The sequence below is a fragment of the Schistocerca nitens genome, chromosome 10 (genome assembly GCF_023898315.1).
Source record: "Schistocerca nitens isolate TAMUIC-IGC-003100 chromosome 10, iqSchNite1.1, whole genome shotgun sequence".
Classification (NCBI taxonomy): Eukaryota; Metazoa; Arthropoda; class Insecta; order Orthoptera; family Acrididae; genus Schistocerca; species Schistocerca nitens.
In genome coordinates, this window is record NC_064623.1 from 196,422,079 (window position 1) to 196,449,403 (window position 27,325).

General features: G+C 44.9%; 1 protein-coding gene across 1 annotated transcript in view; it reads left to right on the top strand.

Annotated features, from left to right (window-relative positions):
* The window catches only part of LOC126210549 (sensory neuron membrane protein 1-like), a 304,792-nt gene that overhangs the window by 108,646 nt on the left and 168,821 nt on the right, over positions 1 to 27,325 (top strand). The window contains exon 4 of the mRNA XM_049939802.1: positions 11,017 to 11,167. Coding sequence (XP_049795759.1) covers positions 11,017 to 11,167 — 151 coding nt within the window. The remainder of the gene's footprint in view (positions 1 to 11,016; positions 11,168 to 27,325) is intronic.

Here is a 27,325-nt window from a genome sequence, read left to right on the forward strand (position 1 = left end):
AAACGTGCTGCCCTTCTTTGAACTTTTTCGATGTACTTCGTCAGTCCTAGCTGGTAAGGATCCCACACCACGCAGCAGTATTCTAAAAGAGGACGTACAAGCGTAGTGTAGGCAGTCTCCTTAGTAGGTCTGTTACATTTTCTAAGTTTCATTGCAATAAAACGCTGTCTTTAGTTAGCTTTCTCCACAACATTTTCCATGTGTTCCTTCCAATTTCAGTTGTTCGCAATTGTAACTCCTAGGTATTTAGTTGAATTTACGGCTTTTAGATTAGATTGATTTCTCGTGTAACCGAAGTTTGAGTTCCTTTTATCACTCGTGTGGATGACCTCACACTTTCCGTTATTTAGGGTCAACTGCCACTTTTCGCATAATTCAGATATCTTTTCGAAATCGTTTTGCAGTTTGTTTTAATCTTCTGATGACTTTATTAGTCGATAAACGACAGCGTCATCTGCAAACAACCGAAGACGGCTGCTCAGATTGTCTCGCAAATCGTTTATACAGATAAGGAAGAGCAAAGGGCCTATAACTCTACCTTGGGGAACGCCAGAAATCCTGTCACTTTTGCGGACTGCGGGCACTAGTGGACACAGAAAGACAAACCAGCCAGTCAGGGAGGAGTTTGGAGTCGAAACGGTAGTTATGACCGTAATAAAAACGAACGGGAACTTAGTCAAGCAAATGAAAGGTTTTTGACCAATGATACTCATTACACGATTCGAAAAAATAAATGAATACTCAGACGATGAACTGATGGAAGATGTATGGATGGCATCAGAAAACAGGCAGGAGCACCATGGAGCATGGAAAAGTTCTGTAGGAGGCGTCAACCCACGAATGACTAATGACGTTCGATCACGTAACTTCGACACCTGTTTGCACTCCCTATGGAAGGGACTAAAGCTGTTTGCGATGACGTTTATACGAGGGCTATTCGGAAAGTAAGGAACTATTGGTCGCGAAATGGAAACTACAGTAAAAATCCAAACTGGTTTTTATTTTCCACGGTTAGGTAAACTTTCCAACTACTTACCTGCATAGTCGCCGCTCACCCTTAGACATCTGTCGTAGCGTTGTACCAACTTTTCAACACCCTCGTCATAGAAGGTAGCCTCCTGTGTTTTCCGACAATTTTCTGCGTTTTACTGCAGCTCGGTCTCCGAGCCAAGATGTTGTTTTCATATCCAGCGGTCCGTGTGAGCAAAGATGAAACTCGGAGAGAGCCGTGGTCTGGCTGTATGACGGGTGATCAAACATTTCCCAATGAAAACATTGCAGGGACGTCTTCATTGCCCCTGCGGTGTGCGGCCGAAAACAGTCATGAAGAAGGAACTGCATGACAGATAAGTTACGTGATGTTGCATAACATCAGGCGAAATCTCTCGCCGGACACTCGTACTTGGCGGTATAGACTATCTTCTAGACGTCTTTACGCGCTCTCTGTGCGCCCAGAACTAAGAAGGGCGACGTGATGCTTACTAGAGATACTGCCCAACACATCTATGCAAAGTTTCATCGGTTTTTCACTGTCGTTTCCATTTCACGACCGATCGTTCCTTACTTTCCGAACAGCCCACGTAAATATGAGCGGAATTTTGCGCTGTCTATGTTGACATTGCAATTCTGCCAGAGACAGCAAAGGACTTGGAAGAGCAGTTGAATGGAATGGACAGTGTCTTGAAAGGAGGGTATAAGATGAACATGAACAAAAGCCAAACGAGGATAATGGGTTATTCTGAGGGAATTAGATTAGGAAATGATACACTTAAAGTAGTAAAGGAGTTTTGCTATGTGGGGATCAAAATAACTGATGATGGTCGAAGTAGAAAGGATATAAAATGTAGACCGGCAATGGCAAGAAAAGCGTTTCTGAAGAAGAGACATTTGTTAACATCGAGTATAGATTTAAGTGTGAGGAACTCGTTTCTGAAAGTATTTGTATGGAGCGTAGCCATGTATGGAAGTGAAACATGGACGATAAATAGTTTGGACAAGAAGAGAATAGAAGTTTTCGAAATGTGGTGCTACAGAAGAATGCTGAAGATTAGATGGGTATATCATATAACTAATGAGGAGGCATTGAATAAAATTGGGGAGAAGTTTGTGGCACAACTTGACTAGAAGAAGGGATCGCTTGGTACGACATGTTCTGAGGCGTCAAGGGATCACAAATTTAGCATTGGAGGGCAGCGTGGAGGGTAAAAATCGTAGAGGGAGACAGAGATGAATACACTAAACAGATTCAGAAGGATGTAGGTTGCAGTAGGTATTGGGAGATGAAAAAGCTTGCACAGAATAGAGTAGCACGGAGAGCTGCATCAAACCAGGCTCAGGACTGAAGACAACAACAATGTTTAAATAACTAATGTTTAAAACTAAATTTGCTCAATGGCTGTGCAAACTTAAAAGCATCAAAATCACGCCGTTGTCATCAATTCTCGCAAACGTTGAGCTGTTGGGAAACATGCCGGAGTTGTCCGCATTTATTTATCGTCTGTTCGTGACTCGTCAGCTGTCTGCTCGGCCAGTCCTAATTACAGAACCGGACGCAGGTGACAATTACACGTCGACGGCTGTTAACTAGTTAATGGGAGTCTCCGTGATACGACGCCCGATCAGGCACGAGATACAAATTATTTAGCGGGGCATTGAACGACGCACGCGAGCACAGATTGTCCGGCAACAGACAGCCGGAGTTGGCGCGCGGCAGTACGAAGGGGAGAAAACGAAAAGTACGCGGCCAAGACACTGAAAGTGATGTCGAATACAACGGAGAGACTCGATACTGAACAATACATTAGACGGAGCCTTTTCTGAATCCCTCTGGAAGGAAAATTTCGTTCAAAATTTTCAGTGAATGACAAGTTTCGTAACTGTGACTGTTCGTCTATAGGTGTCGCGTCATATGGTAACTATGAAATTACGATAGAACAGCTGTTCGTCTTACTCAAATGACGATGATGAAAACTGCTGAGTGGTCAGCGCGATGGAATGCCATGCTACGGGGCACGGGTTCGATTCCTGATTCGGGCGAAGATTTTCTCCGCTGAAGGACCGGGTGTTGTGTTGTCCCCATCATCATCTCATCCCCAGCGACACGCAAGTCGCCGAAGTGGCGTCAACTCAAACGACTTGCACCAGCCGACAGGTTTACCCGACAGGAGGCTCTAACCACACGACATTTCATTTTACAACTGCTGCACGATTCCAGGAGACAGAAACACTGCCTGACAAACAACGTGAATGAGCACCGTTGGTTGTCACTGTAACATCATACCAGTATTAAAAATTGGCGCGTATATAAATGATCGGAGTTGCAGTTTGCTGAGACAGGCCACCACAGTACAATATTGTTGTTCGTGTTTAGTGTTGTTACTAACTGTGGTAGGGTACATAACAGGTGTAAACACAGTCAGAGGTTGAGTGATCGCTGTGAAGGAAACATAGACGGTGCGTACCCATGTGAGATAGTGTTATCAGCGCGTTACAGAGTGTGAAAGCGGCATCATTGTGAGTCTCCATTTGGCTGACTGGTCGAATCTACATACACTCCTGGAAATGGAAAAAAGAACACATTGACACCGGTGTGTCAGACCCACCATACTTGCTCCGGACACTGCGAGAGGGCTGTACAAGCAATGATCACACGCACGGCACAGCGGACACACCAGGAACCGCGGTGTTGGCCGTCGAATGGCGCTAGCTGCGCAGCATTTGTGCACCGCCGCCGTCAGTGTCAGCCAGTTTGCCGTGGCATACGGAGCTCCATCGCAGTCTTTAACACTGGTAGCATGCCGCGACAGCGTGGACGTAAACCGTATGTGCAGTTGACGGACTTTGAGCGAGGGCGTATAGTGGGCATGCGGGAGGCCGGGTGGACGTACCGCCGAATTGCTCAACACGTGGGGCGTGAGGTCTCCACAGTACATCGATGTTGTCGCCAGTGGTCGGCGGAAGGTGCACGTGCCCGTCGACCTGGGACCGGACCGCAGCGACGCACGGATGCACGCCAAGACCGTAGGATCCTACGCAGTGCCGTAGGGGACCGCACCGCCACTTCCCAGCAAATTAGGGACACTGTTGCTCCTGGGGTATCGGCGAGGACCATTCGCAACCGTCTCCATGAAGCTGGGCTACGGTCCCGCACACCGTTAGGCCGTCTTCCGCTCACGCCCCAACATCGTGCAGCCCGCCTCCAGTGGTGTCGCGACAGGCGTGAATGGAGGGACGAATGGAGACGTGTCGTCTTCAGCGATGAGAGTCGCTTCTGCCTTGGTGCCAATGATGGTCGTATGCGTGTTTGGCGCCGTGCAGGTGAGCGCCACAATCAGGACTGCATACGACCGAGGCACACAGGGCCAACACCCGGCATCATGGTGTGGGGAGCGATCTCCTACACTGGCCGTACACCACTGGTGATCGTCGAGGGGACACTGAATAGTGCACGGTACATCCAAACCGTCATCGAACCCATCGTTCTACCATTCCTAGACCGGCAAGGGAACTTGCTGTTCCAACAGGACAATGCACGTCCGCATGTATCCCGTGCCACCCAACGTGCTCTAGAAGGTGTAAGTCAACTACCCTGGCCAGCAAGACCTCCGGATCTGTCCCCCATTGAGCATGTTTGGGACTGGATGAAGCGTCGTCTCACGCGGTCTGCACGTCCAGCACGAACGCTGGTCCAACTGAGGCGCCAGGTGGAAATGGCATGGCAAGCCGTTCCACAGGACTACATCCAGCATCTCTACGATCGTCTCCATGGGAGAATAGCAGCCTGCATTGCTGCGAAAGGTGGATATACACTGTACTAGTGCCGACATTGTGCATGCTCTGTTGCCTGTGTCTATGTGCCTGTGGTTCTGTCAGTGTGATCATGTGAAGTATCTGACCCGAGGAATGTATCAATAAAGTTTCCCCTTCCTGGGACAATGAATTCACGGTGTTCTTATTTCAATTTCCAGGAGTGTAGTTTCTACTATTAAAGTTCCAACCCCCGTATTTATCAATTTGGCCTCAGTTGTAATCACTGAAATAACATCGCATACCCTCTCATGTCGTGATATTTCATTTCGTTTCCTCCTCCCCTAATGGGTGCTTCAGATTTTTTGTCAGGGTATACGTTATACTTAACGCAGTTTAAGTAAATCTAGCTTCAGTTGTAAAAGCCAGCAATATTTATTCTAATTTACAAAACGAACAGGGAGTATAATTACAGCTACATCCACATGCGTACTCCTCAAGTCTCTGTCTGGTGCGTGACGGAGCGTATCCCGTACCACTACTAAATGGCTCTGAGCGCTATGGGACTTAACTTCTATGGTCATCAGTCCCCTAGAACTTAGAACTAGTTATACCTAACTAACCTAAGGACATCACACACATCCATGCCCGAGGCAGGATTCGAATCTGCGACTGTGGCGATCGCGCAGTTCCAGACTGAAGCGCCTAGAACCGCTCGGCCACACAGGCCGGCTGTACCACTACTACCCATTTCCTTTCCTCTTCCACTCCCAAATAGAGCGAGGGAAAAATGACTACATGTCTCCGCAAGAGCCAAAATTTCCCTTAACTTACCTTCGTGGCCTTTACGCGAAATTAATGTTGGCGCCAGTGGAATCGCTCAGCAAGCAAATTAAAAATCCGGGTCTCTAAATTTTCTCTGTCATCTTTCTCGAAAAGCACGCCGCCTTCCCTACAGGGATTCCCATTTGAGTTCCCGAAGGATCTACGTAATACTTGCTTGTTGTTCGAACCTAATTATAGCAAATCTAGCAACCTGCCTCTGAATTTCTCCCTGTAATCAGACCTGATGCGGGCCCTCAACATTCGAGCAGCACTCAAGAATTGGTCGCACCAGCCTCCTGTATGCGGTCTCCTACAAAATGGACCACACTTTCCCAAAATACTCGCAATAATCTAAATCGACCATTCACCTACCCTACCACAATCCTTACAAGATTGTTCCACCTCATGTCGCTTCGCAACGTTACGCCCAGATACTTAAACCATGTTACTGTGTCGAGCAGCATATTATTAAAACTGTATTCCAACATTACGGTTTTTTTTTCTCCTAGCCATCCGAATTAACGTACATTTTTCCTCAAATGCCATCCATCACAGAAACTACAAATTTTGTCTAAGTCAGTCAACTTCGACACCTTTCCATACCCCACAGCATCATCAGCAGACAACCGCAGACTGCTGTCCACCTTGAATATGGAATCTGGCTGTCGCCCTTGATCCATGATTCACAGTATATCGTGTGACAAAAGGGAAGCGAGTTTCACACGAGCGGTGCTCTCTAAAACCATACTGCTTCGTGGAGATATTATATTCGACTCAGAATATTGTAATGTTGTTGCTTAATTTGAGGTGTAAGCGGTGCTGATATTCAAGATAATAAAAGCGGGTTAAAAGCTGTGAGCTGTCTGGGGAAGTTAACCTTGCATTACTGCGCAACTGTTTCACCAGATATCCAGTCTAGCTTACCAAATTCCCAACCAGACTAACATTAATTATAATCTTTTAATAGTCATATGACAACCGGTGATTATATATATATATAAAGAGAATTTAAATAAAAAGAAATAAATTAGTTTATATTTGGAAATTTATTTTAACATTGATCATTGAAATTTCAGCATCTTAAACTTGATTCATAACTAAACTGGTGCCTTATTTAGGATTGTGAAAATGTGAGATTGTAATCTTACAGAACACATCAAATATAGAGCCAAGATTGGGAGACTGCATACAACACTGCATTAATAAAATAACACACGAAGAACGTTGAAACATTTGCAATTAACCATAATGTCCATTATAATTATCCGGGCTGTTATGCCGTGGTCGGCTGATGAATTCTGAGGTGATTCCCAACGTTTCGTCTCCGACTACGGGAGACATCTTCAAGGGGGTCCGTAGCTTGATGGAAGGTCCAACACACACACTGGCTCGCTACTGACTGCCGCTAAATTCCGTGTCCGCGCGCCCCCGCGCCGCGGCGTCAGTAGCGAGCCAGTGTGTGTGTTGGACCTTCCATCAAGCTACGGACCCCCTTGAAGATGTCTCCCGCAGTCGGAGACGAAACGTTGGGAATCACCTCAGAATTCATCAACCGACCACGGCATAACAGCCCGGATAATTATAATGGACATGATATTTCCGGCCGTGAAAGTTTACATTTTAGTATAATTAACCATAACCAACCGATTCAATTTTCACCCATAGAAGTTACGTTCGTAGCGCAATCCTGTCCGTCATGAAATTACCACACACTGGTATACTAAATTCATACTAACTCTCTGTGAAGTCTTCCCGAAAAGAATAGCTGAGGGCTACTTTGATGCGTACACCACATGCTTCACGTGGTCAACTTGATTTACACAAAGAGTGTAACTCCACAATAATTTTGATAATTAAAATAAATTACATCCAAACGGAATTTACTAAAGAAAAATCTCGAACTGGTTACTATCGTCTTGCTATTAACCTGATGGGTCAAACAATTGTATAAGCACGTGGTACTGGTCTCACAAAGTACACCCCACGTGGATTGAACATAAAGAAAAGTTGCTATATTGAAAAATATTGTCAAGACGAGACGTTATAATCTCGCATTAGCATTTAAGATTGATGATCTTAGTTAGAGTTACTGATCAACACATGGTTCCACTTTACTCACAAAGTAGTGACGAAGCAACTACTGGAAGATATTCTGAACTTCACACTCGAAATACACTGCGTTGCAATTTAAGATAACATTAGATATTTTAGAGCTAAACCTGAAATAAAGCTGATTAAATTTTCAGTTAGGCTGAACTTAAGAAATCCATTGTCCTACGGACTTAGCAGACACGCGCTTAGCCGGAGATCTTACCACTTCAGACGCTCGCCGCGGACAGACTGCCGTGGTCCCTTCCTGAGGGTGCCTCACAAATACAAACGGAAGTGACCAGAGAGGCAGCTCCCTATACCAACATGACAAGGGACGGACAGGACCATACTAAGGATAGAAACCTCTCTGCTTTTAACCGTAGCTACCTGTTCCGACGTTGGTCTTACTGTTCTCTAGCAGACAGGCTTGTCTGCTACCATCCAGCATGCAACTAGAAATACATTTGCTCATTCATCCTCTCACACAGAAGGGAAGGGGGATGACAGTATCTTATCATATACAGTATATAAAAGAAAGCGGATATAGGTTCCATATGAGACTGTGTGACATGAATTACATATAAACTGTGTTTTAAAGTGTAGTAGTGTGACAGATCGTTCTTGTTTATGTGTAAAAGTAACACGTTCCACTACTCAGTGTCCTCCCAGATAGTCAGAAACACCACAGTAAATTTAGACGAGGAATTTATGCCGTAAATGACAACAGATTTAAGAAATTAACATGAAAGGAATCCAACAGAGACCCTTCAATATGTTCAAGAATTTTGCAACAAACTGATGTTATGGCTATTGGTCTATAATTTAGTGCATCTCTTCTTTTACCTTCCTTGTATACCTGTGCGTTTCTCCAGTCGCTTGGGACTTTTCGCTTGGCAAGAGATTTGAGATAAAAACAAGCTAAGGGAGGGCCCACTGCTGTAGACTACTCCCAATAAAACCGATCTGGGATCCCATGAGGAAATGGCGACTTATGGGCTTTCAACTCAGTTCTTATGCTTATTACTGTGTTGATCATATGGGAGTCTAGAATGAGATTTTCACTCTGCAGCGGAGTGTGCGCTGATATGAAACTTCCTGGCAGATTAAAATTGTGTGCCGGACCGAGACTCGAACTTGGGACCTTTGCCTTTCGCGGGCAAGTGCTCTACCAACAGCTACCCAAGCACGACTTACGACCCGTCCTCACAGCTATACTTCTGCCAGTACCTCGTCTCCTACCTTCCAAACTTTACAGAGGCTCTCCTGCGAACCTTGCAGAATTAGCACTCCTCAAAATGGCTCTGAGCACTATGGGACTTAACATCTATGGTCATCAGTCCCCGCACTCCTCAAAGGAAGGAGTTTGGAAGGTAGGAGACGAGGTACTGGCAGAAGTAAAGCTGTGAGGACGGGTCGTAAGTCGTGCTTGGGTAGCTCAGTTGGTAGAGCACTTGTTCGCTAGAGGCAAAGGTCCCGAGTTCGAGTCTCGGTCCGGCACACAGTTTTAATGTGTAGGAAGTTTCATAAGGGAGTCTGTTCGACGGTGAGGCACGGCATGTTTATACGACCCTCCTGCAATTTTCGGAGGATACAAAAATACTAAATATCAGCTAGTTTTTTTTATTTTTATTTATTTATTTATTGTTCCGTGGGACCAAATTAAGGAGAAGTCTCCATGGTCATGGAACGAGTCAATACATGAAATTATAACACGATTGTAGAAACAGATAAAATGAAATATAAGAAACATATTCAGGCGACAAGTCGTAAGTTTAAAAAAAGAAAATCAACAATGTAACACTGGAATTTGCTTAATTTTTCAGCTCTTCCAGGAGCTCCTCGACAGAATAGGAGTGAGCCATGAGGAAACTCTTCAGTTCACACTTAAAAGCGTTTGGGCTACTGCTAAGATTTTTCAGTTCTTGTGGTAGCTTATTGAAAATGGATGCAGCAGAATACTGCACTCCTTTCTGCACAAGAGTCAAGGAAGTGCATTCCACATGCAGATTTGATTTCTGCCTAATAGTAACTGAGTGAAAGCTGCTAATTCTTGGGAATAAGCTAATATTGCTAACAACAAACGACATTAAAGAAACTATATACTGTGAGGGCAATGTCAGAATTCCCAGACTATTGAATAGGGGTCGACAAGAGGTCCTTGAACTTACATCACATATAGCTCGAACAGCCCGTTTTTGAGCCAAAAATACCCTTTTTGAATCAGAAGAATTACCCCAAAAGATAATACCACACGACATAAGCGTATGAAAATATGCTACGTAGACTACTTTTCGTGTTGAGCTGCCACTGATTTCAGATACTGTTCTAATGGTAAATAAAGCAGCATTTAGGTTCTGAACAAGATCCTGAACATGGGCTTTCCACGACAGCGTACTATCTATCCGGACGCATAGGAACTTGAACTGTTCCGTCTCGCTTATAATATGCCCACTCTGTCTGATCAAAATATCGGTTCTTGTTGAATTGTGAGTTAGAAACTGTAGAAAGTGAGTCTTACTGTGATTTAGCATCAAATTATTTTCCACAAGCCACTTATTTCATGAACTACATTACTTGATACTGTTTCAATATTACACACAAGATCCTTCACTGCCAAGCTGGTGTCATCAGCAAACAGAAATGTTTTTGAATCACCTGTAATACTAGAAGGCATATCATTTATATAAATAAGAAACAGCAGTGGTCCCAGCACCGACCCTTGGGGAACGCCCCACTTAACAGTGCCCCACTGGGACTGAACATCACTACCAGTCTCAATATTGCGGAGAATTACCTTCTGCTTTCTGTTCTTAAAGTAAGAGGCGAACCAATTGTGAGCTACTCCCCTTACTCCATAATGATCCAACTTCTGCAGTAATATTTTGTGGTCAACACAGTCAAAAGCCTTCGTTAAATCAAAGAAAACACCTAGTGTTCGCAACCTTTTATTTAATCCGTCCAAAACCTCACAGAGAAAAGAGAATATAGCATTTACAGTTGTTAAACCATTTCTAAAACCAAACTGTACATTCGACAGCAGATTATGTGTGAGAGCTGTTTCGAACACACACACACACACACACACACTACTTTGGTCGTTCCACGAGATGAGCGTCGTGAGAGGAGAGAGTGGGAAGGCAAGAGACCAGTGCCCAGTGTGCATGCGCTGTACGAATGGCCAAGTCGTATAGACAGAGAATTTGCACTCTTATTGTTGGTGTTGTAAGTGGGACAACGCCGGTAGTTCTGACTATAGCGTCGGTACATCGACAAGCTTCTGAGACGTGTAGAACGTTCCAACTTTCGGACTCGGGCGTATCTCCTCACGCCAAACTGTCTTCGTTTCTGTTGCAGGGAGTACAAGCAGAAGGTGAAGCTGCGCGACCACAAGGAGGACGACACCGTCTCGTACAACAACAAGATCACGTGGCTGTTCAACCAGGGCAAGAGCGCTCCGGGCCTCACCGGGGACGAGCTGGTCACGATGCCGCACCCACTGCTTCTGGTGAGTCTTCTCAACACGAAGTGCTCTGGACACTATGTCGTCACTCTCTCTTCTTTGGTGTTAAAGTGTTTTGATTTTAAGGGGGGTAGGACGTCAAACGGGCCAACTTGGAGCAGGAGAGGCATCACACGACATTTAATTTTCCAATTACTATACTTTTACAAATAAATTCATAAAACTTTGTCAGCATCACCAGGAAGGATTCAGGATTCACACTCATTGCAGTGGAAGAACGAAAACATAACAAAATAGATTTCTTTACATGTGAAATTTCATCATTGTTTCACTTACTAATGGCTGCATTTGTTGCTATAGGTACACTTTTCTTGATAAGTTAGAGAGATTCTTCGATGAATTTTGCACAGCATACAAACCATATTTACAGGTGTCTCAAACTCTAGAATTTATTTAATTTATGAAAAAACGAATGAGCTGTTATATTTTAAACTTTATGTTCAGAAGAAACACAAATTTTCTAGTTAATTACCTCAATTTTTACCACAGTTTTTAAGAGATTTGTAAAATTCTAGAATTTCATACACCTTTCAGTATGGTGTGTATGCTGTGCAAAATTCATCGAAGAATCTCTCTTACTTATGAAGAAAAGTGTAGCTATAGCAATAAATGCTGCCATTATTAAGTGAAAAAAATGATGAAATTTCACATGTAAAAAAAATTTATTTTGTTATGTTTTCGAACTTCCACTGCTGTGAGTGTAAATTCTGAATCCTTGCTGGTAATGCTGACAAAGTTTTATGAATTTGTTTGTAAAAGTATACGGTTCTAGGTGCTTCAGTCTGGAACCGCGTGACCGCTACGGTCACAGGTTCGAATCCTGCTTCGGACATGGGTGTGTGTGATGTCCTTAGGTTAGTTAGGTTTGAGTAGTTCTAAGTTCTAGGGGACTGATGACCTCAGAGCTATTTGGACCATTTTTTTTTTTTTAAGTATAGACAGTGGAAATTAAAATGTCCTGTGATGCCTCTCCTGCTCCAAGTTGGCACGTTTGACGTCCTACCCCCTTAATGTAAGATGTGGTCGGGATTGTCGGTAGCTGAATGGTCAGTCTGCCTTCGGCAGTGACACAGTGCGGACCGTGTTGCCTGCCGGCCGCGCTGTGGTAGGAGTACAATGTCCACGTCCGCAGCGCGTAACATATCTTTCAGCATTTGAATTTTAAGCGGTGTCAATTTTTACCACAGTTTTTAAGAGATTTGTAAAATTCTAGAATTTCATACACCTTTCAGTATGGTGTGTATGCTGTGCAAAATTCATCGAAGAATCTCTCTTACTTACTGTTTGTTTACGCCGGAGCAGCTTCGCGTGTGCGGTGTTGTGAGTCTAGAACGAGATGGCACACTCGTACTGAAAAACGACTTTGAAGTTCAGTTTTGCGAACGACTATACACGACCGAAGGCACACGAGATTGAACGTTTCTTCAGAGAAGAGGTAAAAATCGATCCACAGGAAATCGAGGGAATCAATTTATCGCTCGTTTCAAGCGTCGTCTATGTCAAGCTTGTTGACGAGCCTGCTTGCGAAAGTCTTCTACAACGATCACCGAACGGGTATCGTTTCTGTCATGCCGACGGGAATGTTGGTGCGGTTACAGTCGATCACGTGGGAATGGGGATCCGCACTATACGAGTCTTCGAACTTCCGTTTCAGGTCCCGTCTGAACTTGTTACCGACGCCTTTCCACCATACGGTACAGTTCTATCCCATGTGGCCGAAAAATGGACGAGTTTTACCACGTACCCCGTTTTAAATGGGGTGTGACAAATACGGATAGAACTGCGCAAGCACGTCCCCTCTTATTTGTACATAGGAGGTTGTCGAGCGATTATAATCTATGATGGGCAACCTCGCACTTGCTCGGGGTGCGGGAAAGAAGGTCACGTCCGCTCGGAATGCCTCCAGCGACGTTTAGTGCAAACTCCACGGGATGACGTTCAGGCGCCACAACCGACGACTGTCTTACCGTTGACCTTTGTGGAAGCCCTGAGAGGTGACGTGAGGGAGACTTCCGACGGGCACCAGCAGCTGCCCCCTATAGAGAACATGGACACCAACGGACTGGAACTCCGACCACCGGTTCCACTACAGCAGACACAGGACACCGCACAAGAGATGCAGCTGACGGCCGCCCCAGGCTCATCCGTGGTGGCTGCCAGTGCTTCCACCGAGAGCGTGATAGGCCAGGCCCCAGACGGAGGATACGCAACCCCAACAGCCGATGCGGAAGCAAGGCAACGGAAACAGCGTTCGCCGAAGAGAAGAAAGAAGCGTCGACTGACTTCTGCTGACGATAGCCATAGTCCCGAGGGGACAGTGGACGACAACGACAGTATCGACCTGAGACCAGTGGATTCAACAGATACTGAGATGACGATGCAGGAACTACACAGCGACGATAACTTGAACTCTCCTTCTGGTGACCGGAAGGCGGAAGTGGAGATGACAACTGTCCAACATCAGAGCGATGACAACGTTACCTCCCATCCATCGACCAGTTCCGGAAATATGCTGGGGGACTGGACGCAAGAAATGGACCAACAGGAACAGGATGAAAATACGAACGTGACGATTGAGGACAGTCCTGGCCAGAGGCCGGGGGGGTCGGGAAATGTTGACCAACTTAGTGTGTTGAGGAGCGCCGGGGGCAGATGGACGCTTAATGACACCGCCCTACAACTGATGAACACAAGCCAGGCGTACCGCATTGCCACGATAAACAATAATGGCATACGGACACCGCTTAAAATTCAAATGCTGAAAGATATGTTACGCGCTGCGGACGTGGACATTGTACTCCTACAAGAAGTGCGCTTCACATCGCCGCCAGAGTTCTACGGTTACGAGGCACATTATTCAGTGCACGATGAAAGTGGATGCGGCGTAGCGATTCTCACCAGGGAAGGAATAGGAGTGGAGGACGTAAGGTCTCTCCCTTCGGCACGTGGCATAGCGATCACTGTCGACGGCGTTCGTTTCATCAATTTATACGCACCATCTGGCTCCACAAAACGAAGAGAAAGGGCAACTTTTTACACCGAAGACATAGCACCGTTGTTCGCTGGACGCTTTGATAACTATATAGTGGGCGGCGACTTTAATTGTGTCGTCGACAAAAAGGACCAAGTACCTCATTATGTGCCATGCATGGAACTGCGTGCGTTGATTACCGAAATGGCGCTTCTGGATACCTGGGAACTGCAGCATGGTGACAGACCGGGTTATACGTTTGTCACGGGACACTCGGCGAGTAGACTTGATAGGGTGTATGTGACACGAGCACTACGGACGGCGATACTGGATGCCGAAATCTGGCCAGCGGCTTTTACGGATCATATGGCGTACGTTTGTACGATTTCACTAACGCGTCAGAAGATATGGCGGAGTAAAGGTCACTGGAAAATGAATTGTGCACTTTTACGTGACACTGAATGTCACCGGTCGATAGAGGCGGCCTGGGAGACCTGCGTTCGCCGCCGACGAGCATACACCTCGGTTCTCCAGTGGTGGATTAAATGCGCAAAACCAACGTTACGGAGAACCTTGATACGATACGGGCAGGACAAATCGCAGTGGAACCGCACAACGGCTGATTTTTATTTTACAGCCCTGAGGGAGCTGATGACCCAACAACCATCGCCGGAAAGGCACACGGCCATGCGCAGGATAAAAGCCAAGTTATTACAGCTGACGAGACTAAGAATGGAAGGTATAATGGTCCGGGCGAGATTGGCGGACACAGTTGCTGCCGAAACCCCCTCCATGCACCACGTGGTACGTGAACGCCAACGACGACGCAGGACATTGATCAGGGAACTAATCTCTGAAACTGGCCAGCAAGTTGTGCACCAGCGTGATATTGCGCATGTGTTTACCGACTATTTCCGCCAGTTATATGGACCTGTACATGTGAACCACGAGACACTACATGATGTCATCTCGGAAATGCCAGATAGAGGACCACCACTGGATGCAGAGACTTTCATCACAGCGATAACAGAGGACGAGCTGACAGACGCAATTGCCAGGGGGGCTCCGAAAAAGTCCCCAGGACAGGACGGCTTCCCAATTGAATTTTACCGCGCCTTTGCATACCTCATGGGACGGACCTGGATTCAGATGTACAACGAACTCCTGTTACCGCAGACTGAGATACCTGCCGAATTCACGGAGGGTATCATCATCCCAATACCCAAACCACGCGGTGGCAGAAATCCAGGAGATTATAGACCACTCACTCTCTTGAACTGCGACTATAAGATTTTCGCGCGCATCCTTGGGGCTCGCCTGCGGTCTTCACTTTCTGATAGACTCCTCAGAGATCAAACTTGCCTCGGCGGTAAGAGTAACGTACATACGGCGCTCGGTGACTACCGAGATATCATCGCATTAGCAGCGGCATGCCGAGTGCGTGGGGCACTCGTCGCTATTGACTTCGATCATGCGTTCCACAGAGTGGATCATACCTTTTTGCATGCGGTGATGGGCAGATTGGGAATCCCACAGGCCTTCATCCTAGTGATCATGCGACTGTTACACGGCGTACGATCAAAGGTCTCGGTGAATGGGCGGGGCACTGACTACATTGTTATTTCAAGGTCAGTTCGTCAAGGTTGCCCCCTTTCGATATTTTTGTATGCAATGGCTTTGGAACCCTGTCTATATGGTCTCCGAAGACGGTTGGAGAGAGTGCCGTTGCCACAACTGACCTTTCATTGCCGCGCTTATGCTGACGATGTGATGCTGGTGGCACGGACAGGCGAAGAAGTACGTACGGCGTTGGCATGGATACAGCGATACGGGATGGCGGCAGGAAGCGTGCTTAATCTACAAAAATCACGCTGCATGAATGTCGGTCGAGGATTACAACCGGGGGAGGAAGGCCCGCTCATCTTAGTTAAGACCATAAAATGCCTAGGTATTACGTTCCACACGGATGTGCAGCGGACAGCAGCGGAAAACTACCGACGCATATTGAAGCTGATGCGGACAATGGTGCTGTTACAGAAATTAAGAGCGTTGGATATGATTCAGAGGGTGACCTATGTTAACGTATACCTAGCACCGAGACTCACTCACGTAGCGCATGTCCTGCCTTTAACGCGCACAATGGCATCACGGATACAAGCAACTTTCGGAACCTACGTGAGTGTGGGACACCTGTTTAAGATCCGATACACAACGCTTACGCTACCACCTGGAGAGGGTGGACTTGGTCTAGTGAACGTATATGAAAAGGCACGGGCGTTATTCGTCAGTACGATTTTCCGACAGTGGCGCGGTCAATTTCGCAATATCTCGGGTGCGTTGGCCGATGTACTAGCGCCCACTTCAATGCTGCCCCCAGTCGATGTGGGCCATATTTCACCGAAGCTGTCACATTTCAAGTCTTTTTTTTTTTTTTTGGAGCTTAGCTATGTCAGAGATTCCTTCCCAACAACACGACTACCGACGACGCGAGACGTATACCAACTCTTACTGCGCCGGTGCCCCGGGAATACCCTGGAAAAGAAGTACCCAGACAAGAACTGGCGACAGATATGGCGCGTTATACGGAACGTTTACCTCCCAACGTCGGTACGCTCAACATGGTATGTGGTGATAAATAGGAAGTTCGCAACGAATCAACGGCGGCACGCGATTCATTTGGCAGACACTCCACTATGTTTAGGCTGCGCAACAGTGGACACTGATGAACATCGTTTAGCATGTAGTGGGACGGCTCCAGTGTGGCACTTGGCACAACAGATATTGGCGTTCCTGTTACGCTCCGCCCCTCACACAATTTCATCAGACACACTTTTTTTCCCCCAAGAATCTTATTTCCCGGTCCAAAAAACCAATGCAGTGACATGGGTGCGGGGAATGGTGGTGGGCTACGTGTATAACGAATCGGAAAAGGACAAAATTGATTTTTGGCATTTTCTCCTGGATGGACACACGAAGCTGCAACAGCATAAGAAATATAGGCAAGACTTCGCTAATTACTTGCGACTTACATTTACCGACCCGCCGGCCAGATGGGGTGTGACGGGTGAGAGATGAGAGACGACGAAGCCGAGATAGACATCGATCACACTTACGGACCCTTAGTTAATTTCGAGAAGACGGCCCGGTCCTACACCAACGTCTGGAGAACGAGTCGATAGATGGCTCTCTTGCTTTATCGAACGTCGGGTCGTGAGCAGGTGTCGCCCACGACACGAATTTCATTTCATTGCTACAGGAGCATGTTTCTTTTGTATATGTACTATCCGCAATGTCTTCATGTCTTTCATTTGGGCATTTTCAGTTTTATTCATTTCCTTAATTAATTACTTTTCTAATTAGCCACTATTTGTCAACATATGGACTTTGTAGACACTATTTATGCGATAGTACAACAACATGTATGTCAGCAAAGGTGGTAAGCCTGACATTGGATAAAAAAAAAAATGGTCAGCGTGACGGACTGTCAATTCTCTGGGCCCGGGTTCGATTCCCGGCTCGGTCGGGGAATTTTCTCCGCTCAGGGATTGGGTGTTGTGTTGTCCTCATCATCATTCTTTTCACCCTCATCGACTGCAGGTCGTCGAAGTGGCGTCACATTGAAAGACCGGCACCCGGCGAACGGTCTGCCCGACAGGGGGCCCTAGCCATACGATTAAATAAAAAAAAATACACTGTTAATACATCTACATCTACACTTATACTCCGCAAGCCACCCAACGGTGTGTGGCGGAGGACACTTTACGTGCCACTGTCATTACCTCCCTTTTCTGTTCCAGTCGCGTATGGTTCGCGGGAAGAACGACTGCCGAAAGCCTCCGTGCGCGCTCGAATCTCTCCAATTTTACATTCGTGATCTCCTCGGGAGGTGTAAGTAGGGGGAAGCAACATATTCCTCATCCAGAAACGCACCTCTCGAAACCTGGACAGCAAGCTACACCGCGATGCAGAGCGCCTCTCTTGCAGAGTCTGCCACTTGAGTTTGCTAAACATTTCCGTAACGCTATCACGCTTACCAAATAACCCTGTGACGAAACGCGCCGCCCTTCTTTGGATCTTCTCTATCTCCTCTGTCAACCCATCCTGGTACGGATCCCACACTGATGAGCAATACTCAAGTATAGGTCGAACGACTGTTTTATAAGCGATCTCCTTTGTTGATGGATTACATTTTCTAAGGACTCTCCCAATGAATCTCAATCTGGCATCCGACTTACCAACAATTAATTTTGTATGATCATTCCACTTCAAATAGTTCCGTACGCATACTCCCAGATATTTTACAGAAGCAGGCAGGAATGGCATTTGGCCACCTCTTCAACTAACATTGCCACATCCGATTAACCATGCCGACCCTGCGTATCTGCGGGAAACACGGCACAAACAAAAGAAAAGACAGAAAGATAAGATGTCCATGGTTACAAAGAATGTCTTTACGGTGTATAGTTACTTTTTGATACTAAAATACATATTTTATTAACATTTTTAGCAAAAAAAGTCACTTCAACGAGTTGTAGATTTTAGAGCTATCTGTCATATTAGCTACGGTTTTTATCGACAGAAATACACTCAGTTTTGTACTTTCTTTACACTGCACATTTACACGATTTACACAACTGATATGGATTCAGTTTAATTTTTATAGGGCTTTCCAGGAGATGTCATAACACGCACGAGTTTTTTCTTGTCAATCGTATAAGGGGCAGTCAGACGAAAACGAGACAAATAGAACAAAATTAAGTAAACTGTTTATCATATAGGGAGGTCATTGTTGTAACTGTTAATACATTTATCGCACTGTGAAACAAGACGGTAATTGCCGTTGCTTATGGAATCATGATTGTATCCAACCGTGCACCTCATCGTTTGAAGGAAACGTACGACCACGAATTTTGTTCTTCGTGGTTCTGAAAATATGTAAATCGTATGGGGAGATATGTGGACTGTATGTAGTCTGTCTAAGGTCATCCCAGCGAAACCTGTGCAGCATAGGCATGTTAGAAGATTTCTTGGTCGCAGACACATCATATTCAGGAAACTGCGGCTTTAAATGACAAAAGTCGTAATTAGAACATGCTAGAATATATGACAAAGAAAAATCAAGCAGCAGCAAGAACGAAACTCACGCTGAAAACTATTTACAAAGAGGTCAAAAATGCTCACACTAGCAATACAAGAAAAATATAGACTCTAATGTGAGACGTACACACTAAGTGCAATTCGAAAGCCGTTAATCATGAGACTTCGCACGACAGACTACCGTTGGGGAGGCAGTAAACCCAAGAAAGAAGCAGATGACGTTGACATCAAAAACCGAAAACATGACATGTCGACATAATAAAGTTAAGTTTATGGAATATAATCGTAAAAATGCTTTTCTGTGTTACATCAGTTTTTACAAGAAGCGTAACATATAGTACCAGTAAAAACTGTAATTTCTCAGCAGTGACATAGAATTTTACAATTTCTGAAATAAAATCATAATTTCTTCTAACGTTACGCGAGTTTCTTACAAACATCACAACATACGTCGTGGATAAAGTTTATTATGGCATACAAACGCCGTAACGTGTAGAAATACTGCAAGCGCAACATCGAAGTACTCGAATAAAACACTGTAATACACACATCAAAAAAAGTTTTGCTTCACCTCCGTTCCCAGAGTTCCGGAACCCGCACAGAAAATTTGAATAGAGATCAACATAAACATCATTTCCAAACTTTTTATTGCTCATGAAAACCACACAGTGCATGTTGTACCACCATACAGCGAGACCTTAAGAGGTGGTGGTCCAGATTGCTGTACACAGCGGTACCTCTAATATCCCGTGACACGTCCTCTTGCACTGATGCACGCCTGTATTCGTCGTGGCATATTATGCGCAAGTTCATCAAGGCACTGTTGGTCCAGATTGTCCCACTCCTCAACAGAGATTCGGCGTAGATCCCTCAGAGTGGTTGGTGGGTCACATCGTCCATAAACAGTCGTTTCCAATCTATCTCAGGCATGGTCGATAGAGTTCATTTCTGGAAAACATGCTGGCCACTATAGTCGAGCGCTTCAGTCTGGAACAGCGCGACCGCTACGGTCGCTGGTTCGAGTCCTGCCTCTGGCATGGATGTATGTGATTTCCTTAGGTTAGTTAGGTTTAAGTAGTTCTAGGGGACTGATGATGACCTCAGATCTTAAGTCCCATAGTGCTCAGAGCCATTTGAACCATTTTCTAGGCGAGCGATGTCGCTATTCTGTAGAAAATCATGCACAGGATGCACGATGGGGGCGTGAATTGTCGTCCATGAAGACGAATGCCTCGCCAATATCCTGCCGATATGGCTGGACTATCGGTCGGAGGATGGCATTCACGTATCGCACAGCCGTTACGGCGCCTTCCATGACCACCAGCGACGTACGTTGGCCCCACATAATGCCACACCAAAACATCAGGAAACCTCCACCTTGCTGCGCTCGCTGGACAGTGTGTCTCAGGCGTTCAGCCTGACAGGGTTGCCTCCAAACATATCTGCGACGATTGTCTGGTTGAAGGCATAGGCGACATTCATTGGTGAAGAGAACGTGATGCCAATCCTGAGCGATCCATTCGGTATGTTATTGGGCCCATCTGTACCGCACTGCATGGTGTGTTGGTTGCAAAGATGGACCTTCCCATGGACGTCGGGAGTGAAGTTTCGCTTCATGAAGCCTATTGCGCACAGTTTGAGTCGTGACACGACGTCCTGTGGCTGCACGGAAAGCGTTAATGAACATGGTGGCGTTTCTGTCAGGGTTCCTCCGACCCATAAATCCTAGGTAGCTGTCATCTGCTGTAGCAGTAGCCCTTGAGCGGCCTGAGCAAGTCATGTCATCGACAGTTTCTCTGTATCTCCTCCATGTCCGAATAACATCGCCTTGGTTCAGTCCGAGATGCCTGGACGCTTCCCTTGTTGAGAGCCCTTCCTGGCACAAAGTAACAATGCGGACGCGATCGAACCACGGTATTGATCGTCTAGGCATGGTTGAACTACGGACAACACGATCCGTATACCTCCTTCCTGGTGGAATGACGAACTGATCGGCTGTCGGACTTCCTCGTGCATGGTTGTTTACATCTTTGGGCGGGTTTAGTGACATCTTTGAACAGTCAAAGGGACTGCGTCTGTGGTACACTATCCACAGTCAACGTCTGTCTTCAGGAGTTCTGGGAACCTGGGTCGTGCAAAACTTTTTTTGATGTCATTCCATGTAGGCTTTCACGGCCGGCGTCTTCATCAATAAACACTTCCGGGCTAAGTTGCCGTGTTCGATCTGTAAAACTTCTTCTCCCTAACGTTTCGTTCTCAACTACGGAGAACATCTTCGGAGGTGAGTCAACGACTGTGTTTATATGCCGAGCGCCAACATTCTAGGGGAAACCAAACTGCAAGCATAAAAATGGAAAATATTAACCTATTGTATTTACAGATGGGCTATGTCACGAATAAAACAAACAAAACTTTATTATAGGTAAAAGACACCATAAACGTATTGAACCGTATGATTTAGACTTTCAAAATATTTTCTTAAAGAATTTACTTTATATACTAGCGATTCAGCAAGAACATTAGCACATTTAATCACACTAGGTGAGCGTGGAAGTAGTTGCCAGGAAGTAACTGATGGAAAATAAAATTACCTTTAATAAATGTGAATTTTATTCCTAAAAGCCTTTTCAAAACAGATTTAAAATTACAATCAGAAAGCACCCTCTAAATATCAAGTTACAATTATTCAGAGGCAGTACAACAATTTTTTTTTTTTTACAGTAGGAGCTAAGCTTTTCCGTAATAAAAAAAGAAGACAATTTCAGGATAACCTAGAACAGATTGAGGAAGACTTTAAAAGAAATAATTCTAGAGATTTCTACAAAACTTTTAGAAAACAGCTAACCAAATACCAATCCCCAAATTTATGTTTTAAAGATGAAGAGAACAAGCTAGGTTTGACAAACAAGACTAATTGTGAAATATTAGCAAAATATTTCGAGAATCTACTAAATTGTGAACCCCCCAAAGATAAAATGAGTTTTGAAAACCACCGAAATACTAATACCGAGTCAAAACCTCCAGACGCTGAAGAAATAAAACACATAATACACAGTCTAAAAAACAATAAAGCCCCAGGTGAAGACTCCATAGTACCAGAAATCCTAAAAATAATGGATACCAACCTCCCACAAGTTTTGGAACATATGTTTAAGAAGATCTGGGACGAAGAAAGAATTCCTGAAGACTGGCAGTGTGCCCTGATACACCCACTACACAAAAAGGGGGATAAGATGAATGTTAATAATTATAGAGGGATCTCGCTACTACCAGTAGGATACAAAATTTTGTCAAGGAAATTACTTCAAATCGTGGAGCCAGTTCTGGATAAAAAAATAGGTGAATATCAAGCAGGTTTTAGACAAGGTAGATCCTGTGTTGAACAAATATTTAACCTGAAAACACTAATTCGTTACAGAATCTCAAGAGGCCAGAGATTTGCAATAGTATTTGTAGATTTCAAAAAAGCATACGACTCGGTAGATGGAGAAACATTACTGAAAGTATTGGAAGAATTTGGGGTCGATAAGAAAACAATTAAAATTATCAAACAGACGCTGACAAACAGTAAGGCCAAAGTTAAATTTATGGGTGAAATTTCAAGGAAGTTCGAAATTAAAACAGGTGTTAGACAAGGTGATGGTTTATCCCCAATCCTCTTCAACTGCGTACTGGAAAAGATATTGAGAATATGGAAAGAAGAACTCAAAGGCACCAAGAATGACATCAGAATTGGAACAAAAAAAGAAAAAATAGAAGTGGACTGTTTAGCTTTTGCAGACGATCTGGCAATAATTACAGAAAACGAAGAAATAGCTCAGAATTACTTGGAGAAACTACAAGAAGTTTCGGCCAGAGCTGGACTGCAGATTTCATTTGAAAAAACCGTGTATATGTCTAATCATAGAAATAACAAGAAAAATCTTATTACTAAATACGGCAATATTAAGAGGGTAGAAAAATTTAAGTATTTAGGTGAAATAATTCAAGTGAATGGGTTAGACAAGAGTGCAAACCAGGCGAGAGCAAGGAAAATGGAATTTGCTTTTCAAAAAACCAAAGACATGTATAACAAAAAAAAACATTTCGATTCAAGCTAAGTTAAGACATTATAAAACTGTCATTAGACCAGAATGCCTGTATGCATCGGAGTGCCTAACTCTTAACAAAAAGGGGGAAATAGAAAACATGGAAAGGAAAGAAAGGAAAATTTTGAGAAAAATATTAGGACCGAGAAAGATTGGAGAAGAGTACAAGCTAAAGAGTAATAAGGAAATATACAAAACTATTGAGAAAGTGAGTGATGCAATGCGTAAACGCAGACTAACGTTTTATGGTCACCTGTCGAGGATGGATGGAAACAGACTAACAAGAAAAGTGTTTGAACATAGTAACAGGAACGAAAAAACCAACAATAAATGGATACAGATGGTGAAAAAGGATTTGGCCTATTTTAATGTCGCCCGTGAGTCAATCAGGGACAGGAAAAAGTTTAGACAAATAGTGAACGAAATTAAGTGTTTTCCAGAAGAAACGAAACTAAAGAATAATAACAGGAAATGGTCGGAAGAGCGGAGGAGGAACCATTCGAAAATGATGAGGAAATATTGGGAAGAGAGAAAAAAGATCAAAAAGCCGGGCAAGTGAATTGTTGAACGTGGTCCAAAGATGGCCGAAATCGAAAGAAGAAGAAGGAGCCTTCGGGCTGTGTAGCTTCCGCTCCCTTTCAACACTGCCGTAGTCACGACCTCTGAAAAACTACACTGGTACAATTCTGCAACACACCAGATTTTTTTAAACTAAAAGATTTTTAACAATTCACACAAACACACAAACTATGCACCCCGTAAGAGGGATGGAAATGGTACAACACTCAAATTATTTGCCACCGAAAGCGCAATTTGTTTTTAAAAGGACTCTTACGGTGGAAGGGTGGCAACTTTATAAAAATGACTGTTTAAATAAAACCCATGAAAATCAGACTTACATAAAAGCCGGCCGCTGGTGGCCGAGCGGTTCTGGCGCTACAGTCTGGAACTGCGCGACCGCTACGGTCGCAGGTTCGAATCCTGCCTCGGGCATGGATGTGTGTGTTGTCCTTAGGTTAGTTAGGTTTAAGTAGTTCTAAGTTCTAGGGGACTTATGACCTCAGCAGTTGAGTCCCATTGTGCTCAGAGCCATTTGAACCATTTTTGAACATACATAAAATGTACAACATGCTCTACATTACACATATACCACCTCGCAAGATGATAGGCAAGATAAAAACATATTTCGAGAATTCGGCCTTTAAGCAATAAATTTGTTAACACCGAATCCGACAAACATGACAGAGGCAGCTAATGACGTACGACAGACCGACAGACACACGGACACTGACTGCCTAACAAATGCGGACGAGAGACAGACGAGCAAGCTGGGGACGAGAGACTGACCAAGAAAACAAGTGGAATTTAACAAGTAAATGAAACAACATATCACGAATCACTTAACTTCTAATAAACTGCGATTTCTGGCGAAGACCTGGCGCAGCACCCCCAAAACGCTCTCCCGAACCGTCCGCTGCCAGCCGCTTCAACGGACGCAGGAAGGAGCGCCGATCTCCCGTCTCACGGCGTCGCAGCTCGCCCCGGCCAGACCGATGTCGTGGGTTGACTCCTGTTGCTCTCGTGTCGGCCGCGAAGCCACTACCCCTCGCTATACGCCGCGGCCCACTGGACTCACGTGGCGACCTCACATGCGCCGAGGCTCCAGGCGGACAAGTCATCTTTTGTCCTCGGGAGGACGACGGTTCAGTCCCGCGTCCGGACATCCTGATTTAGGTTTTCCGTGATTTCCCTAAATCGCTCCAGGAAAATGCCAAGATGGTTCCTTTGGAAGGGCACGGCCGACTTCCTTCCCCGCCCTTCCCTAATCCGATGAGACCGATGACCTCGCAGTTTGGTCTCTTCCCCCAAACAACCCAACCCAATCATCTTGTGTCCCAGTGCGCGACCGACCAACCGATCGATCCAACCGCCAACGACCACTGCCTGAGCAAACTCGAGCAGACTGGCGGCCTAACACATACTAGCACTCCGGACGACCGACAGACAAACCGCACCAATGCGGACGAGAGACAGACCCAGACTCACTTGGCTGACCAACTGACCAGACTCGCCCAGACTGACAGACTGCCACCTTCTCAGACTCACTTGGCTGACCAACTGCCTCCGACTCAGCCTGACAGACTCACTGACTGCGGAGCTCATTGTTTGTTGTTGTGGTCTTCAGTCCTGAGACTGGTTTGATGCAGCTCTCCATGCTACTCTATCCTGTGCAAGCCTCTTCATCTCCCAGTACCTACTGCAACCTACATCCTTCTGAATCTGCTTAGTGTATTCATCTCTTGGTCTCCCTCTACGATTTTTACCCTCCACGCTGCCCTCCAATACTGAATTCGTGATCCCTTGATGCCTCATAACATGTCCCACCAACCGATCCCTTCTTCTGGTCAAGTTGTGCCACAAACTTCTCTTCTCCCCAATCCTCTTCAATACTTCCTCATTAGTTATGTGATCTACCCATCTAATCTTCAGCATTCTTCTGTAGCACCACATTTCGAAAGCTTCTATTCTCTTCTTGTCCAAACTGGTTATCGTCCATGTTTCACTTCCATACATGGCTACACTCCATACAAATACTTTCAGAAACGCCTTCCTGACACTTAAATCTATACTCGATGTTAACAAATTTCTCTTCTTCAGAAACGCTTTCCTTGCCATTGCCAGTCTACATTTTATATCCTCTCTACTTCGACCATCATCAGTTATTTTGCTCCCCAAATAGCAAAACTCCTTTACTACTTTAAGTGTCTCATTTCCTAATCTAATACTCTCAACATCACCCGACTTAATTCGACTACATTGCATTATCCTCGTTTTGCTTTTGTTGATGTTCATCTTATATCCTCACTTCAAGACACCATCCATTCCGTTCAACTGCTCTTCCAAGTCCTTTGCTGTGTCTGACAGAATTACAATGTCATCGGCGAACCTCAAAGTTTTTATTTCTTCTCCATGGATTTTAATACCTACTCTGAATTTTTCTTCTGTTTCCTTTACTGCTTGCTCAATATACAGATTGAATAACATCGGGGAGAGGCTACAACCCTGTCTTACTCCCTTCCCAACCGCTGCTTCCCTTTCATGTCCCTCGACTCTTATAACTGACATGTGGTTTCTGTACAAATTGTAAATAGCCTTTCGCTCCCTGTATTTTACCCCTGCCACCTTTAGAATTTGAAAGAGAGTATTCCAGTCAACATTGTCAAAAGCTTTCTCTAAGTCTACAAATGCTAGAAACGTAGGTTTGCCTTTCCTTAATCTTTCTTCTAAGATAAGTCGTAAGGTCAGTATTGCCTCACGTGTTCCAGTATTTCTACGGAATCCAAACTGATCTTCCCCGAGGCCGGCTTCTACTAGTTTTTCCATTTGTCTGTAAAGAATTCGTGTTACTGACAGACATCGTCCTAGCAAAGCCTAGCTACAAATGAAATTGTATAGTGAAGGCAAACGGGTGTGTAGTATTCACTTGTTGTCTAGAGAACGTAGACAGCATAGCCAAACGAACCCTGACAATATTTGGACCGGCGCACATGTTTCGGCTACGCTTCAGAAGTTCCGCTGGGAAGTCTTTACACATACTCCACACAATCCCGATCTCTTCCCATATGTGTTTCATATTTTTCGACCTATGAGGAAGGACATACACGGCCGTCAATTTTCTTCGGACGAAGAAGTCCACGTCTGGCTACAATCATTGTTTCGTAGATAACTGCAAACATTTTTCCACATAGACACTGACCGTCCTGTCTCAGAATGGGATTAATATCTCAACAGTTACTGTGGTTACTTTTGAAATAATCAACAGCTTACTTACTTTTCTTCTGTATATCTCGTTTTCATTTGATTGTCCCTCATAGTTTCCGTTTTATTCTTTTATAAGCGGCTATCAAAACGATTTCGTTCGAAGGCCGTAGAGTTCAGAACCGTTATGCCAATCAGGTAAAATCGCTCTAGGCAGTGAGTTAATCA